The 18,386-nt window shown below is 43.4% G+C and overlaps 1 protein-coding gene and 1 long non-coding RNA gene across 2 annotated transcripts; both read left to right on the plus strand.

Moving 5' to 3' along the window:
* Nucleotides 1-3,941, plus strand: LOC310694701 (T-lymphocyte surface antigen Ly-9-like). Its single transcript, XM_083478057.1, has 3 exons — nt 1-894; nt 1,046-1,345; nt 3,401-3,941. Exons 1-3 carry the CDS (start codon nt 771-773, stop codon nt 3,511-3,513), a joined length of 537 nt encoding a protein of 178 aa, XP_083334183.1. The 5' UTR covers nt 1-770; the 3' UTR covers nt 3,514-3,941.
* Nucleotides 3,942-15,982: 12,041 nt separating this feature from the next.
* LOC310694076 lies at nt 15,983-17,598 on the plus strand. The gene is made up of 2 exons (XR_014519524.1): nt 15,983-16,026; nt 17,139-17,598. It is a non-coding gene; the product is annotated as an uncharacterized lncRNA (long non-coding RNA).
* The last annotated feature ends 788 nt before the right edge of the window (nt 17,599-18,386 follow it).

The raw sequence follows: 18,386 nt of genomic DNA on the forward strand, positions 1-18,386 counted from the left end.
GTGGAAAATTGTTTCTATGATACTGTATCCTGAAAAGGAAGTGAGATGTCGCAGAGAAGATAAGGGGCCAAAAGAAAAAGCGGAAACTGCTGCGGTTGGGGGGCTGTGGTCAAAGCAGGAGGGGCTTAGCCATGCACAGTGGAGCCCATTCCAGCTCTGAAACGGGACAGTGGCAAAGAAGATGGAGTCCAAAACCACTTGGCTAATTCTGTTGCTTTGGACTATCCAATCCGCAGGTGAGGCAGGACATCTGGCAGGACATCTGCGGCCAGATGGGACCCAGGATGACTCAGGGTCCTCCTTCCATGGGTCCAGAGGCTGATTTCCTTGTTTTGCATGGGTGATCTTTCCCAGTAGAAATAAGAATGACGACGCAAGATTTTAAGGGTTAAGAGAAGAAAGGGCTGTTTGGGTGAGGAGCATTTTGTGTGTGAAAGGTGAACGTAACGACTGAATGCAGATGGAAGTTTCAAGGACTGTGAACAGTGTGCCGATATCATTTTTATTGGGACATAAACATTCTCCCTCACCTTTCTCTTTCATAAATAGGGCCTCTAAATAATCCAGAAGAGGTTCCTCCCCAGTATCAGGTAAGCTGGACCGTAGGAGGATCAGTCTTGCTGCACGTGAACGTGTCCTCAGAAGAAACCGTAGACAAAATTGATTGGGATTTCAAGCTTAAAACTGGTTTGGAGCTCTGGTTTGCTGAATCTAGGGGTAGAAAGCTGGAGAGGCCTCATCCAAGAGACAGATTTGGGCAGCGGCTAGAAATGGTCAATGAGACCACACTGAGGATCAAAGATCTGAAGATGGAGGACAGCGGAGCATACAGGGCTCGCGTGAGCTTTGCTACACAACACTTTCAAGATCAAACATTCCTCCTCACTGTATATGGTAAGTGGTTGTTTTCTCACTTCTGTTTGATGCTTAACCGAGCATGGAAAAGGACCCAGCCCTCCCCATCCCCTGCTGTCTTTTTCCTGGGCTGTTACTGACACCCGTCAGTGGCACCGATGGCACAAACTTTCCCTACATTTCCCCACAGAGCCGGTCCCAGAGCTGAAGATTCTCCCCCGAAATGTGTCCAATACTCCATATGGCTGCAATGTGACCTTGCAATGTCAGGTGTCCGGAGCGGGAGAATTTAACATCTCCTGGAGAAGAGGGAACCCCCTCAGGGACATAGAAGTTGGGTCGGACTGGTTCCAGCTCTCTAACAATGGCAAGGACCTCCACTTGTCCTGGTGGCTCAACTCCTCAGAGCCCAATTTCACCTGCCTGGTCACCAGTCCAGACGATCAGAAGAACATCTCCTTCAGTGTGCTCAATATTTGCCAGACTAGGGGTGAGTTGGCTGCAAACCTGTGGGTGAATTGGAGGGGTTACTGGTTGTTGTTTTTAATGCATTTTTTCTAAAGATTTTCTTAGTATACAAAAGTATGTGCAATGTCTCTCTTTCTCTCTCTCTTTTTCTCTCCAAGTAACATTTTTTATAGATCAGTTTCATTTGCTGAGACATTAGGAGACATCGCTGGTGCAGGTTCTGTGATATTCGCTTGTGTTCTTTTGGTGGTGAGAGAGGTTGGGGTTGGCCTAGGGTGTGGCTGTTCATTTATGGTTGGCTGTGGTGGTCTTTGTTTTCATGTGTGAGTGGGGTGGGTGGGTGTTTTGGATCAGGTTAGCCATACAGTGGTACCTCTGGTTACGTACTTAATTCGTTCCGGAGGTCTGTTCTTAACCTGAAACTGTTCTTAACCTGAAGCACCACTTTAGCTAATGGGGCCTCCCGCTGCCACCACACGATTTCTCTTCTCATCCTGAAGCAAAGTTCTTAACCCAAGGTATTATTTCTGGGTTAGCGGAGTCTGTAACCTGAAGTGCATGTAACCCGAGGTACCACTGTATTGATTTGTGTGTTGTTGGTGGATTTTTGTCATTGTCTTGTTGGGCTGTGTATGTGATAATGGGGTGCTGCTTTGGTTTAAATATTTACAATGGTACCTCAGTTTATAAGCTTAATCTGTTCTGGAAGACCGTTCTTAAACCAAAACTGTTCTTAAACTGAGGCATGCATTCCCTAATGAGGCCTCCCGCCGGCGGTGCCCTTCACCTTTCGGATTCGGTTCTTAGACCGAGGCAAAGTTTTCAGACCAAGACACAATTTCCGGTTTTGTGGACTTTGTAAACCAAATTGTTCTTAAACCGGACTATTCTTAAACCGGGGTACCACTGTGCTTGTGTTTAGGTTTGCCATCTACCATGTATAATACAGGATTTCCGTATTTCAATATAAAATGCTACGTCCTGTATTGATACAGTTTTATCCTGTATTTTAGGTCCTCTCTCTCTCTCTGCCGAGTTAGGGGTCCTCTCCAAATGCCCGTGTTTGAAAGGATGTGTGAATGGTCATGAATTGGTCATGTATTTATGCTCTGGGTAGCCAAGCACAGACAGATTTACGAACGCGGGTGTACATGTGTGATAAATTCCAGAGGAGCCACGCTGTTAGGCTGCAATAGATGGTAATGGATTGCCCTGAAGTCATATCAGCACCAGAGGAAAAGAAAAATTGCCCCCAACTGCCCTGCCCCTCCACACCCCATTCTGTATTTTGCCAGAACAAAGCTGGCAAACCTACTTGTGTTTCATCTTGTGTTTTATTCTGTGAACTGTCCTGAGATATAACAACAACAACAATTTATTATTTATACCCTGCCCATCTGGCTGAGTTTCCCCAGCTATTCTGGATGGCTCCGAATCGAGTGTTAAAAACAATATTAAAACTTCCCCAAACAAGGCTGCCTTCAGATGTCTTTTAAAGATAAGATATCTCTTGATGAAGGGCGGTATATAATTTTAATAAATAAAATAATAAATAAACAAACAAGTCTTTAACTCAAATATGTTTTTAAAAGAAGAAAACTGGGCCAGGGAAGTAAACTATTTAACAGGGTTCACCGTCTGCAAATTGCGGAGAGGCATAGCAAAATCTTCTTTTAATGCAGATCTTCCCCCCTGCATTTTCTCTGAGCGGAGTCTCACATTCTGAAATGACAGCCCGGTGCCTGAACATTCACAGGTCTGGGAATTTTGCAAACCAACCAGAGCTCTGCTATCGAAGGTTGCAAGATGTCAGAGCACATTTGGGTCTGTCAGAAGCCATTTGGAGCACACGTTCTCCAGCTCAGGACCATGGATGAAGGGGGCTTGGCCCCAATGTTTACCACTGGGGTAGCCAGGGCAGGCCCACAATATTAGCCTGACCCAACAGCAGGGCTCTTTTATGTTCTTACGTTCATAGCTTTTGGGGGGAGGTATTGGGAGGCTCTCATCAGGAGTAGGACATCCCCAGATATTTTCTGATGGCTCCCTCCTTCAATGTCTTCTCTTTCCCTTACAGGAGAAAACATCCCTATGTCTTGGGTAAGCCTGAGAGTTATCTTCATTCTTCTAGGACTCTTGGTGCAGATCACAATTCTCACCTTGGTGTACATATTTGGAAGAAAAGAATAGCACTGAATCTGCTGAAGTCCTTTGAGGGAGACCCATCTGAATCCCACAATATTCCCTTTTTAAAATCCATTTGTCTGCCATGTTTGATTTGCACTTTTTAGTCCCTACCTGCAGCCTTGAAAATTCTGATGAGAGAACGCTTCTCGTTTCTAAAGGTGTATTTTGGGAATATTTTGTTTGGGAAGGAGGTGGAATAAACAAATTTTGATGGTTTTTCTGCCTTCTGGAGAGACCATCTCATCAGGAGGTCTCTATGGTCCTTTCAGGACTTGTTGATGAACTTTTTAGCAAGCCTTTTGAGTGGGGATATTTTTATACCCACCTGAATTTGAAATTGTTTTTATAGCTGTTTTTATTGTTGATGTTTCTTATCGTTAAATTGCTTTGGATGTTTCATGGGATGTGATGCATGAATGAAAGAAATCAATAAAATAAAGCAGGGTGATCATAGAATCCTAGAGTTGGAAGAGACCCCAAGGGCCATCGAGTCCAACCCCCTGCCAAGCAGGAAACACCATCAGAGCACTCCTGACATATGGTTGTCAAGCCTCTGCTTAAAGACCTCCAAAGGAGGAGACTCCACCACACTCCTTGGCAGCAAATTCCACTGTCGAACAGCTCTTACTGTCAGGAAGTTCTTCCTAATGTTTAGGTGGAATCTTCTTTCTTGTAGTTTGGATCCATTGCTCCGTGTCCGCTTCTCTGGAGCAGCAGAAAACAACCTTTCTCCCTCCTCTATGTGACATCCTTTTATATATTTGAACATGGCTATCATATCACCCCTTAACCTCCTCTTCTCCAGGCTAAACATGCCTGTGATCTTCTTCACTAAACCAGGGAGGCCAGGAGTTGTAGTCCAACAAGAGGAGGATGACATTAATAATGCATTTTATTTGGGAAAATTGCTTGCAAAAATGTCAATATTTAAGAAAATTGCATGTCAAGTCATTTTATTACCAGTTTCAAAACAAAGAACACCGCTTACAAAATTTAAAAGCTCAGAACAAAGTAAAAAACAACAACTGTAAAACCACATATACATGCAAAAAAAGGTAAATTAGGAAAAATGCTCTCTAAAATGCTAGTGAATTGTCACAAGGTCTTAAAAATATCCACAAACTGATTTGGAAATGTGGTTAATTGTATTAAATATACATGAGCAACAGATATAACTTAAGGGTGTGGAAACCCAGACCACCCCAAATTGGTTCGGATCCTGATTTGGATCTGTCCCTGGTTTGCTTTGGATCAATTTGGACCCAATTCAGCTCAATTCCAGTACATTCACCTGCCCTGGGAAACCAAAACAGCCACACACACACCCTTGCGTCGCTGGACGTAGGTGCATGAAATTTGGAGACATTGTATTCCCTCAAGAGGTGGTTAACCCCATCAAATTTAAAATAGGGTTTGTGCAAGCCACCTTTAAAGCTTGCAGAAAGAAAGAAAGAAAGAAAGAAAGAAAGAAAGAAAGAAAGAAAGAAAGAAAGAAAGAAAGGTTTTAGTGCTCATTCATGCCAGTCCACATGCTCCTGTTTCGCCTGTTCCATGAAGTTTTTTTAATTAAACTTTATACTTTATACACTCTGTGTGATGCTTCTGACGGTGTACACTGTGTACAATGTACTCAAAAGACTCTCCGCCTCTCTCTCTCTCACACACACAAACGACAATGTATTAGTAAAGACACAGGAAACAGATTTAAATGAAATGCAAACCTAATCTAAAAAAGAAAACCTTTTTTAAAAAATATTTTTATTAGGAATTTCAACATAACAATTTATCAAAAATACATCATCCTCATTTCCTCCCCCCATAAAAGAAAAATCCACCTTCCCACCCCCCCCCAACTTCCCTCAGCTCCTATCTCTGGTTTCTCAGCACATGTTATTTTCTGTATGTTTAAAATTGTAAAGCTCCTCAGTTTATCTATCTGTATATTACCAATAAAGAGTTTGTGAATGTTTATTCAAAACCTGCCAAGGAGTCCAGTTCAGTTTGTTGTTTCTTTAAATACTTCATAAAAGGTTCCCATTCTTCTTTAAAGCCACAGTTATCCTTGTCATGTAGTTTATGTGTCAGTTTTGCAAATTCCGCATAGTCCATCAGTTTCTCTTGCCACAGTCCTTTAGTCGGGATTTCCTCGTTCTTCCATCCTTGTGCTATTAAGACTCTTGCCGCCGTTGTCGCATACATAAAAATGTTTTTTAGTTTCCTTGGCAGGTCTTTTCCTACAATCCCCAACAAGAAAGCTTCCAAATGTTAATTGGAACATTTTCTTCAACTCATTGTACGACTATCAGTTAGGTCAAAAGTGTTTTGTTTTTATCTCTAGGGAAACTGATATGTCATCTGGACATGGAAAACCCATACCACAAAAATAAAGAAACAGGCAACCTTCAAGCCAATTTTTGAGACAGTGCAGATAAGCCCCCCCCCCCCCCCGAGGTGACAAAATACTAAGAAATACAGGCACAGCTGTAAATGAAACACAAAAAAGAGGGACAAAATGTGTAGGGGGGAGTATAAGGGAAGGGACACAGCCTACAGAACTAGATGCAACTGAGCTTGATTGGGTTATGATGGGAAAGGATTAGGAAGCAAACAGACGTATAAGAAAGGCTGAAACAAAATTAAAAAATTCCTTCCAGTAGCACCTTAGAGACCAAGTTTGTTATTGGTATGAGCTTTCGTGTGCATGCTCACTTCTTCAGATACCTACCTGTAACAAGAAAGGCTGGTTATTGGTCTGGATAAACAAAAGATGAGCTGACCAAATTCCATCAAACTTCCTAACATTCAGAGAGAGCCATGTGCAGCTGCCCTCTCTGCATCCTTGTGTTCTCCTTATAAGGTGCCATTTGGAAAATTTCCAACACTTTGGAGACTGGCTGTCTGGCTTTCTGGGAGTTTGGACCTCCAGAATAGTCCAAATCACTCCTGATCAATGTGAATTGTTGGGACTCGTTTTGTAGCTGCATAGACCCAATTCACACTTGGTTCAAATTGGCCTGATTGCACAGCCATAATATAAACTGAAATTGAGAGACTTTATGTGAGAGCTAAGCCAATATTCTTCAGCTTTGAGAAGTAACATATAAAATGGACATCCTTGCACAGCACAAGGGACCAGCGGAAGGTGACAAGATGTGATCAGATATATTTAAAATGAGGCACGAACTTTCTTGGTGTTTCCTGGCCTGCATTTTCACACCTTGGCTCTTTGATGTTCAAAGGAAGATAATTTGGACCCCAGTTGATATTTATAACACAACTAGGCAGACAGCCAACACCTTCTGTTTCTGAGAAGGGGGCCAAGAGGGACACAAAACACTCACCTAGCTCAGTCTCTGACTCACTCGGCCACTTTTTGCAGCTTTTACATAGGAACTTCTTATTTTCCTGAAAGTAGTTACATTCACTGAGAAGTTGAACAAACACTGATAAGGCGCAAGGATACAAGGGGGTCAATTCCACTGCAAAGACGCCAAATGTAACAATTGCATAAGGGTCACATTAAGACATGGGTAGGCAAACTAAGGCCCAGGGGCCAGATCCGGCCCAATCACCTTCTAAATCTGGCCCGTGGATGGTCTGGAAATCAGCGCGTTTTTACATGATTAGAATGTGTCCTTTCATTTTAAAAGCATCTCTGGGTTATTTGTGGAGCATAGGAATTCGTTCTTCTTCTTCTTCTTTTTTCCAAAATATAGTCCGGCCCCCCACAAGGTCTGAGGGACAGTGGACTGCTGAAAAAGTTTGCTGACTCCTGCCTTAGGGATTCACATTTACAAGTAGTGAAGAAACAATTACAAGAAAGAAAGAAAACTAGATACAATTTAAAATTACCTGGAAACAATTACAAAAAAAAATACTTGGATACAAGTACAAACTAGAGATAGGGGAAATTCAGGATATAGGGTAATAGGCAGTGCAGGGAAGAAAGAAAAGGCAAAGGAGACTTTCTCATGCAGAGCTGAGGCCCTTTTATTTCTTCAGTGGACCATCACAGGGACCCTGAAATGGAGTTTTTAAAAGTGTTGTAGGAAAATGTGTCAAGAAGAAGAAGAAGAGGAGTTTGGATTTGATATCCCGCTTTATCACTACCCAAAGGAGTCTCAAAGCGGCTAACAATCTCCTTTCCCTTCCTCCCCCACAACAAACACTCTGTGAGGTGAGTGGGGCTGAGAGACTTCAAGAAGTGTGACTGGCCCAAGGTCACCCAGCAGCTGCATGTGGAGGAACGGAGTCGCGAACCCGGTTCCCCAGATTACGAGACTACCGCTCTTAACCACTACACCACACTGGCTCCACAAGGGGGCACCACTCTGCAGGAAGAGGGTAAGCATGCTTTTGTGTGTTAGGATCTGCCAAGCCCTCCTAGGCAAGGAAGTAATATTCAAGGACACAATCCAGCCAGGCAAAAACACTCCAGGAAGCGGCAAAGCAGGGCCAGTGAGGGGAGTATCCTTAGTTATAAAATAAATCAGCCACAGAGAGGTATCTAAAGCCCACTCTTCCCGAAAACTTTACACTCCATTGCTTTGGGCGAGGGTAGCTAGGCAGATCTCAAGAATATTGCCTACCCTTCCTTCCTTCCACTGTTCAAGCAAAGCAAAAACCAGCGTCTTTCCTTCTTTCCAAACAAACAATATTTTCTCCTGCTGCATAAATCAGGGTCTGATCAGGGGGTGCCTCTTTGCTTGGCAATTACATCCAGATTCAAAAGTATTCCACTGCTCAGCATGGTACTTTGCTGAGGCTGCCCTTGGATTGGGTAATTAACCCAGCGCCCTCACCTTCTCATCTGGGAGACGGGGATTTCCACCCCCACACACAATCAAAAAAGGCATTAATGGATGACCATAGGTTGTGCCCCTTTGATACCCTCAAAGAGTTACAGGGGGCTTGCCCCTTACATACACCACATTTTTGCTGCCTGGGACCCCTCCCTGGCATCTTGGTGTCCGGGAGGTAACATGCCATGTTTGCTGCAAAACAGGAAGTCACCATCTAGCCATCAGGATAGTGTTGGAGTAATTGGAGATGAGAAGGCATTAATTTCTTTCATGAGCGTAAATCAGTCAAGCTGGTTGCTGTGGTAACAGCCTAGTGCCCCAACTATATCTGTGATTAATGCATGCCAAATCAGTCGTTTGTCTGTTAGTCTGCAGTTACAGATAGGTAGCCGTGTTGGTCTGCCATAGTCAAAATAAAAAATTCCTTCCAGTAGCACCTTAAAGACCAACTAAGTTAGTTCTTGGTATGAGCTTTCGTGTGCATGCACACTTCTTCAGATGTGCATGCACACGGAAGCTCATACCAAGAACTAACTTAGTTGGTCTTTAAGGTGCTACTGGAAGGAATTTTTTATTTTGACTATAGTCTGCAGTTAGTCAGTGTTACTTGTCTAGTGCCACATCTTGAATTGCTGGACTTATTTAGAGTAATGGAGATGCATTGTGCTTGTCTATATCTGCATATATCTGTATCTGGAAAAGCCCAAAAGCTGTATGCATCTGTGTCCAGAACTGCTTTACTGAGCCTTACTTTCTGAAACAGTAAACCCATCCCTGCTTCCATGTGGTGACTGGTACTGGAAGCAACTTCCACTGCTGGGCATCTCACCTGAGATACCTAATACCAACTTGCCCTTCTGCATATATAGCTAACACATAAACCAATGGTCTGATTCAGCATAAGGAAGCTATCCCTATTCTTCTTTTGCTGGGCTCCATCGCCCATCAGCCCCTGTCAGCATAGTCAATGCTCAGAGATGATAGGAATTGTAGTCCAGTAACACCTCGAGGTTGACAGGGTTTTCCAACCCTTCATTAATCTATTTCGCAGACTTGGTGGACTCTGTTGGTACTGAATTTTATAACAAGGAAATTAAAAGAGACCAGGAGACAAATCTTTCCTTGCATAGAGTATTTATTGAGTATTTATTTCAACAGGACTACTCTGAGCAAGACGTAATTGGGTACATGTCTCCTTGGAAGGCAAGTAAGAACAGCTACGAAACCAGCTACGACCTTTTCTAACTACTAAGTTAGACCCAAAACCTGATAGTTTGGGTCAATTGTGGAGGTAGCGGTGGTTGGTTGTCCTCAGAAAATGATGTCCATTTTGAGAAGTGTAAGAGCAAGTAACAAATTTAAATTACTTTACGAACACCACCTCATATCCCACCAGATTCAACTAAAGTTGAATTAAATCCAATTTACCTGTGACAGCTGAAGAAAAGAAGTCAGGAGGAGGCAACAGAAGCAGTTGGAAGTGTTGGACAATGTTGAGAGCTTTTATACAAGTTCTGTAGGAGCCAGAAGGCAGCCTTGGCCACTGACACTATCATTTGCTGCCTGCCTCAAGTCAAAGGGCTCCAATCACAGGTTTCTTCTGGTTTATTATCACCCACCCCTTCCTAATCCTGGGATTTGGGGTGTGTCCATCCTGTCCTGCTTTCTCCTTTCAATAAAGACTATTACAAGTCTAAGTGGCACACAGCTGGTTAGTTTTCTGGAAGCAGACCACTAATTTTAAAGGTCAGTCACAATGGCTATTTTCTTCAGGACAATTTGGGCACCAATTTCACAGTATGCTGACTACATCTTGGCCTTCAGATTATTGGGGCTTAATTTGGAAGTAGGGATGCAGGAGAAAATTGACCAGGTACACATTTTAAGCCAAATCTATCAAATCCACACTTTCTGAAACAATATGAAAACTGAATCACTGAATATTTTGATATAGTTCTCCCACCCAAGAGTGTTTATAGCTATACATATTTTACGGAAATTAGAAGTTATTGGTGTCCAGACTAGGGATACTACAGCAGTAGGATTATTTCTGTACTGGCTGTGGGTTGGAATAGAAACCCTTTCAAGTTCTCCCCACCTCTTTGAGTTATATCTTATCCAGAGCAGACCCATTGAAATCAATGGGAATGACCACTCCATTGAGTTCACTGAGTCGGCTCTTCGTACAACCCAATGATTCTGAGATCACCGGCCTGCTATCAAAGGAGGGAGGGAGTTTGCCACATGCTTTGGGAAGGTGTATGAGGAGCACACATAGAACAGTGCTCCAGCCTGGGAGAAGGGCTTAGGGAAGCCTGGACAAACATGTCTCTACAACATCCCTGCCTCTTCATTGGCCCATTTTGCAGCAGTTGTGGCTTTTGACATTGCAGGACCCATTTCAACCCTTCCTCAAAGGCTTCACGATTGGGAATTACATTTCTCCACCTGATCTGTTCTGTTCAAGCCGAGAGTTTTCTACCACATCCGTAAATTACAACATGTAATGGCAGTTAAAGGAGAAAGTGGGAACTTAATGGTCATATGAGACCACCCACAGTGACTCCCTCAAAGATGTCAGTGATCAGTGATAAGAGTATCATGTTCCCAAGTTTTCAGAAGATCTGAAGAACCTTAAACCTGCCCTAGTGGTGTATGGGCAGGTAGTACAAGCTTTTGACCACCAGAATTCTGCGCTGGTAATAGTCTGTCACCATCAACAGTGTAGCCTGAGCCAGTACCATCTGTGGCCTCTAGACCAGGCCCAAGAGTGGCCCAAGAGGTGGCATATTGCAATAATCTGGTATTCAAGTTACCAATGGATGGATCACCATAGCCAGACTATCCCTTTGCAAGAAAGGCCATAGGTGACATACCAGATGTAGATGGTAGAAGATACTCCTAGCTGCTGCGGCTACCTGAACCTCCAGCTACAAAGACAGATCAGGAAGCACCAGAAACCTTCCCTGTTGCTCAGAGGGGGCTCCTTGCTCTGTTGAAATTAGGCTTGTAAGAAATAGTGTTACTGTACATGCCACCCCCAATCTCTGCCGAGCAGTGACAAGAGAATAATACTAAAAATAATTTATTATTTATACCCCGCCCATCTGGCTGGGTTTCCCCAGCCGCCCCGGGCTTACCTTGTATTTCCTTTTGGACAACTAGATATAGCAGTGTCTTTGTGAAATATGCCTGTTGTCTTTGTCCATGGAGTTTTATTGGCAGAGAGACTGGAGCGGCTTGCCGGTTCCTGCTCCAGGTGGATCACGTTTGGTCAAAACTCTCCACTGTGACCTGTCCATCTTGGGTGGCCCTGCATGGCATAGCTCATAGCTTCTCTGAGTTATTCAAGCCCCTTCGACATGGCAAGGTTTATTTGCCTGCACCTAGATGGAGACAGTTCCCGGCATCTACATCATAAAAGACACCTTTGTTGTTCTAAGAGCAGCAAGCCTGAATCTACAAGCAGAGGAATGAACCATGCTGCCCATGCCTCATTGTTATGGCTTGTCCTCCTCAGGCCCCATCCCCATGGTGTTCTCGCCACTTCCTCCTCCTCCTTCTTCCCAGAACCACTTGCAGAAATAACTTTTCCTCTTTCCACAGCATTGCCCACTGACCCTTTCCCTCTGTGCTGGGCAGAGAGTCTTATGTTCTGTGGCTGCATAACCATTATCAAACAAACCAAGCCACCGCCAGCCTTCAACAACCCACCCCCTGTGAGCCATCACTAGCTAGCTGGTGTTATTCCTAGCCCTTGCTAAATTCACAAATTTATTAGTTTGCTGAAATTCGAACCCTTTGTTGAATCTTGAGGTCTTGCCCCCCCCAAAAAAAACCTTATAACAAAACCTTATAACAATTGAGAGCCAGTGTGGTGTAGTGGTTAAGAGCGGTAGACTCCTAATCTGGGGAACCGGGTTCGCGTCTCCGCTCCTCCACATGCAGCTGCTGGGTGACCTTGGGCCAGTCACACTTCTTTGAAGTCTCTCAGCCCCACTCACCTCACAGAGTGTTTGTTGTGGGGGAGGAAGGGAAAGGAGAATGTTAGCAGCTTTGAGACTCCTTAAAGGGAGTGAAAGGCAGGATATCAAATCCAAACTTCTCTTCTTCTTCTTGTATTGAGCAGTACTATTGGCTCATCTTGCACAGCATTGTTTTACTCCAAGGGTAACCAGTGAGATGACTTCTAGATATTTTGGGACCGGAACTCCCATCTTCTCCTGCTAGCATGAATAATGGATAGGGATTATGGGACACACCATCTTGATCATTTTTGGTCTTTATTATTTGGCAGTTGCTTGCTAGGGTTGCCATATTTCAAAAAGTGAAAATTCGGACACATGAGGTGGTTTTTTTGGTGAAATTTGAGCTATTTTAAGGAAATTCGCTTTCATCTTACACTGCCAACATGGCTTGACATACGTCCAGATTTGCCCAGATGTTCCAGCAATTCCAGACAGCAGAAACCCAGCTATGTCTTGGAAATTCTGGACATAGGGAAACCCTAGCAGCAGCTCACCAGTGTTTCAACTAGGAGTCTTCTCTCTCTCTCTCTCTCTCTCTCTCTCTCTCTCTCTCTCTCTCTCTCAATATTTTTTATTAATTTTCCAATATAAAATTATAGAAAGAATAACATCCACTTTATCACCAACATCATCTTTTTTGACTTCCCTCAGCTCGTCTGATAATTCTCCGTCTTAATCACTTCTTTCACATTCGCTAATTTATATTGCACTATAATAATAACTTAACCTTTCTTATTCTTTGGGGGTTTTTTACAATATTTCTACTATTAATTCTCACAGAGCTTCTTGAAAACTTACAAACGTTGCCTGATCATTACATTTACTTTCCATATAATCTGTAAATTTAGTCCAGTCCTCAGTGAATTTCTGGTCTCGTCAGTTCCAGATCCTTCCTGTTAGTTTATCAAGTTCTGCGTAGTCCGTTAATTTCATCCTCCATTCTTCAATCGTAGGTAATTCTTCTTGTTTTCATTTTTGGGCCAACTAGGAGTCTTTTCTCAATCCTACCTGGAGATGCCAGTGGTTGCAAAGGGGACAATTTGCATGCGAAACATGCTCCACCACTGACCTGCAGCTCTTCCTGGCCCTAAAAAGTTGGGTAAGCGCACCATGGCAAAATAATATATATCCTGGCGATTTGATACATGATTTGTGAAGGCAGAATGGACCTAGCTGAGAAAGGTCACCCAGTCCTGGTCAAAGCCCCAGACAGACATGCCAGAAAGAAGTAGGATTGGTTTGATGTTAATTAGCACCCAACCTATTATTTGGATATCTGCTGTTGTGTGACCTGAGGCTAGCCAAGGTTGTCAGAGCAAGAGCACCTGCTGTTTTTCATTTAACTTCAGCTTTAATGAGTGATGTGCCCATAAATCTGATAATTTTTTCTCCTTCATTCCTTTTTTTAAAATTGCATGTGGCTACCATCTCATATGAAAGAGATCAAAGCAACTGCTCAAACGACTAAGCAGCTCAGACAGCTTATGTATAAGCATTTGAATTTAATTCTATGCCTCCATCAAATCAAAGGGAGGGGAGGGGAGGTGCTAAATAAGGTTCAGTCATACACTCGGCAGTGATGCTTGATCATAGTTGGCTTTGAGAATGAGCTTAAAGGTGGAGGAATCACACTTCCCCTGTTGTGTTTAATTAAGTTACTTTATTTTTCTGTGGCATTTTGTTTTAAAAGTTGTTTCAAGCTTCCATGATGATCTGTCTGTATCTACCTATCTTTCTACTCATTACATAAATATACGCAGAGTATCATCATAATACAGTGGTACCTCAGTTTTCAATTGTCTCCGTCGATGGACGTTTTGGTTTACAAATGCTGTAAACTCAGAAGTAAATGCTTCGGTTTTCGAACATGCCTCAGAAATCAAACATGCCACGCGTCTTCCGCTGAGTCCAAGATCCTGAGAACTAGCTGTCGGCTGTTGAGTCCTCGGTTTTCAAATGTTTCAGAACCTGAACGGTCTTCTGGAATGTATTACATTTGAAAACCAAGCTATAATAATAATAATAATAATAATAATAATAATAATAATAATAATAATAAATAAATAAATAAATAAATAATTTATTATTTATACTCCGACCATCTGGCTGAGTTTCCCCAGCCACTCTGGGCGGCTCACAATCAAGTATTAAAAACAGTACAGCATTAAATATTAAAAACTTGGCTAAACAGGGCTGCCTTCAGATGTCTTTTAAAGATAGGATAGCTGCTCATTTCCTTCACATCTGAAGGGAGGGTGTTCCACAGGGTGGGCGCCACTACCGAGAAGGCCCCCTGCCTGGTTCCCTGTAACCTCACTTCTCGGAATGAGGGAAGCGCCGGAAGGCCCTCGGCGCTGGATCTCAGTGTCCGGGCTGAACAGTGGGGGTGGAGACGCTCCTTCAGGTATACAAGCTACCACTGTACCAAGAGATTGTGTGATACACTGGTTGGTGTGTTGGGCTAGGGCCCAGGATTTGAAACTTCTGCCATGAAACTTGCTGAGGAACCTGGGGTAAACAACATCCCACAGTCCAGTCAAGTTGTTGTGATGATTAAATAAGAGAGGTGGGATCATGTATATCCCACCTTCTGCTCATTGGAAGAGCAAAACACAGGTTAAAAATATTCAAAGAAGTATCGCGTACTGGATAACACAAGATGTTACACAGTATGGGGAGAGACTTGGGGGAATGTATGGATCTGTCTGTTTTCAATCTATCTCACTCTAGCACAGTGGTTCTCAACCTTGGGTCCCCAGATGTTTTTGGCCTACAACTCCCATGATCCCTATTTCACAGGGCCAATGATCAGGGATGATGGGAGTTGTAGGCCAAAAACATCTGGCGACCCAAGGTTGAGAAAGGTGCTCTAGCATGTGCTCCTTTCATCCTGGCTTCCTATTAATCTGTGAGCAGTTGATTATTATTATTATTTTAAAAAAGAGAGTCCAAAATAACCTATTTTTAAAAAAGCATTTTCTCACAAAATAACACATTAGAAGCAGTTCTGAACATAGCGAGCCTAGACCACCGGCCAGGTAGATGACACTAGATGGGACACACGTTGGGATACAGCAGACTCTGACAGGATGTGATGTAGCCACAAGACATCTTGGAGGGATGGAGCTGGGTCTGAAAACTCCTTTATAAACTCCTTTATAAAGACGTTGAACATCAACGGGCCCAGGATAGAACCCAGCGGCACCCCACTTGCCCCTTGAGTTGAATTTGGTAGACTTGGTTTAAGTGAACATCTGCAGGAATTTTAAGGGAAATTTAAAAAGGACCTCTGTAAAACAATGGAAACTGTCCCAGAATGGGAGGGTGGGGTTTACAAACACCTCTAGGATACAGTTCACTGGGGGCTAACAGCCTTGGCATGTGTATGAAAAGGAGGAAAATAACAATTTTTTTAAAGTGCACTAAATCACAGTTATTAACAGCTAGATAATGAAAGAGGATTGGCAGTGTATAATATGAAGATAATAAACACAGGTCAGATTTGGAACGTTTGCATAAAAACAGGTTAGATTAACTACTAAGCACCTTGGGGCGCAGAACACCTGTAGACATTTTAGGCTTCAAAGGAGGGACTTGCTCTCCTTGCACTGTATAAAAGGATGTTTGAGTCGTGATTCTTCCATCAGCTCCTCTCAGCTCCACCTGAATATTTCACTGAGAACTTGGTAAGTGAGAGAATTTCACATCTTTTATTGCCTCTTCCATATGAACCGCATGCTCTCCATCTCTTTCTTTGAACCTAGAACTGCTTCTGCTTTCTGAACTTTAGAGAGTTAGATTTTGAGGAAGATGCCTTTTCCATGGGGTCAAGTTCACAATTGTCTACGCCATGGCTAGGGAACATCTTTGCTTCTTCAGGAGTTGCTGGTCTGCAACTCCCATCATCCTTGGCCCTTGGCCCTGCCATCCAGAGCTGATGGATGTGGGAGTTCATCAGCATCTGGAAGGTCTCAGATGTTCCTTCATCCCTGGTCTACACAGACTGGTTGTAGCTCTCCAGGGCTTTGAACAGGGCTCTTTTCCTGCCTTACCTTGAGAGGCCAAGGAGTGAACCAGGAGAAATGAGGTAGAAAGGCACGTGATCTACTCATTCTTTCTATGTTTCTCAGAGTTGTGTGCTTCCAACAACCACGTAAGTTAGGTGAGTGTCATCATCCCAATATTGTACATTGGCAGCAGCAGTTGTGAGGGAGGGCTAATGGTGAAAAGAGAGAAGACCCAGAAACGGAGCTAAAGTCTAAAAAATAATCACATGCACCCAAGTAATAATTTCAGGGTTGCCTGAAATAGATTTCTCAGACACCAAATGCCTGGGCAGACAGGAATGGTTTTACATCCTTCCTCAAAGTTAATAATAAGGCAGGCAGACAGAGCTCAGTGGGGCTGGCATTCCAGAAATGGAAGCTGCCCCTTAAGGTCACTTCAGTTGCCACCCCAGTGACACCACTACTAAGAAGGACGCCACTGTTCCAGTATTGCTGGTTTGGTGCATAGATGATAGGTTTTTTAATTGAATTGTTTCTTATGATTTAATATTTTCTGCTTTGCACTCTGTATCACCCAGACCCTGCTGGTCTTGGTGATCATTATTTATTGGTTATTCTTAAAATAAATGATAAACTGCTGATTGTAAGAGGGTTGGGGGCGGACTGAAAGAGTTTTACAAAGCAGGCACTGCTGCTGCCACTGATACTATTTCTCAAAACGGAATGAATGAACCATGAATGAAGAGGGTGGATGTTTTACCCATCCTCAAAACCACAACCTGTCCTTTCAGACCCAGCTCCATCCCTCCAAGATGTCTTGTGGCTTCGTCTCATCCTGCCAGCCCAGCTGCATCCCATCCTGCGCCCCATCCTGCGTCAGCTACCCGGTCGGGGGTGTGGGCTCACTGTGCTCCCCTTGCGGTGGTGGCATCTCAGGGGGCTTGGCGTCCTACGGTGGAGGAGTGTCATCGAGTAGCCTCGGCCTGACCTCTGGGGGCAACATTGGCTGCATCAATCAGCTGCCACCATGTGAAGTAGTCATCCAGCCAGCTCCCTGTAATGTGGTCATCCCAGGAGCAGTCCTTACTGCCACCTGTGAGCCAGTTCGAGTGGGAGGATACACTGCCTGCGGTGGGGGATCCTCTCTTGGTGGAGGGCTGGGAAGTGGCCGCTCTAAATATTGTTGCTATTAATAGGAGAGCCCAGGCAAGGCGCCGCCTCCTTTCATTAAAGCTTAGCTTCAGCATGGAACCTGTTCTCTGTGAGTTTCTTTTGTGTTCCTCCCACACTTCAACACCACCACCCCACATTTCAATTTCTTTTCCTTTTTAAATATTTTTTTCATTAATAGCAATCCAATATAAGCCACATTAATGCAATACAAAATCTGAATACAATCAAAAAAGCCAATTATCCAATTCCAAATTAATCTTTTTTGGGTGACTTCCAATGTTCTGTTTCTCAAGAGATGATGTTCCTTCATCCTGCTCCAATCCTTTTATTTAATCCAAATAAAACAGTTCTGATCTTAATCATTTATTTTAACTGCCCCTGATGTGACGAGTTTCTTTCGTATTTAACTATGCAAGAAGAGTTTATATCTTGCAACTTTCTGTGTGATTTTTTTTAACATTCGTCCTTCCCGTCATGCTGTAATCTATCATTTTCAGCATTCCCCCCCCCCCCACTTCAAGGATTCAATTTTTATTGTTCCATAGTCTCACAGCATCTTGCTTTTCCAAACCAAAAGAGATCTGGCATCTGGTATCGCTCCAGCAGACTTCCAGCATTTTCTTCTTTGATTTATTTCCCATCCATTAACAAGCTAGTGTCTTGCCAAAGCCATAATAAATCAAAGTTAGAGTCCTATTTAGAGGCTAATGCCACAAATCATTCCAATGTTTTCACACAGTTCCATTCTTTCAATCAATCCACAAATATTATGAAGTTCTTGTTAATTCCCTCTTGACTGTGTCCAAGGCAGCTGGCTCCCAGCTCCATCTGTTATGCCGGCTGAGACCCTACCTGCCCGCAGACTG

Source organism: Podarcis liolepis (assembly GCF_965112155.1).
Source record: "Podarcis liolepis genome assembly, chromosome: 15".
Lineage (NCBI taxonomy): Eukaryota > Metazoa > Chordata > Lepidosauria > Squamata > Lacertidae > Podarcis > Podarcis liolepis.

Bases quoted from the DNA above. Each gene is read 5' to 3' on its own strand.
- LOC310694701 (XM_083478057.1), top strand. From the start codon at position 771: ATGGTCAATGAGACCACACTGAGGATCAAAGATCTGAAGATGGAGGAC. The intron at 895-1,045 runs GTAAGTGGTTGT...ATTTCCCCACAG, and splicing joins ATTCCTCCTCACTGTATATG to AGCCGGTCCCAGAGCTGAAG. The intron at 1,346-3,400 runs GTGAGTTGGCTG...TTTCCCTTACAG, and splicing joins CAATATTTGCCAGACTAGGG to GAGAAAACATCCCTATGTCT.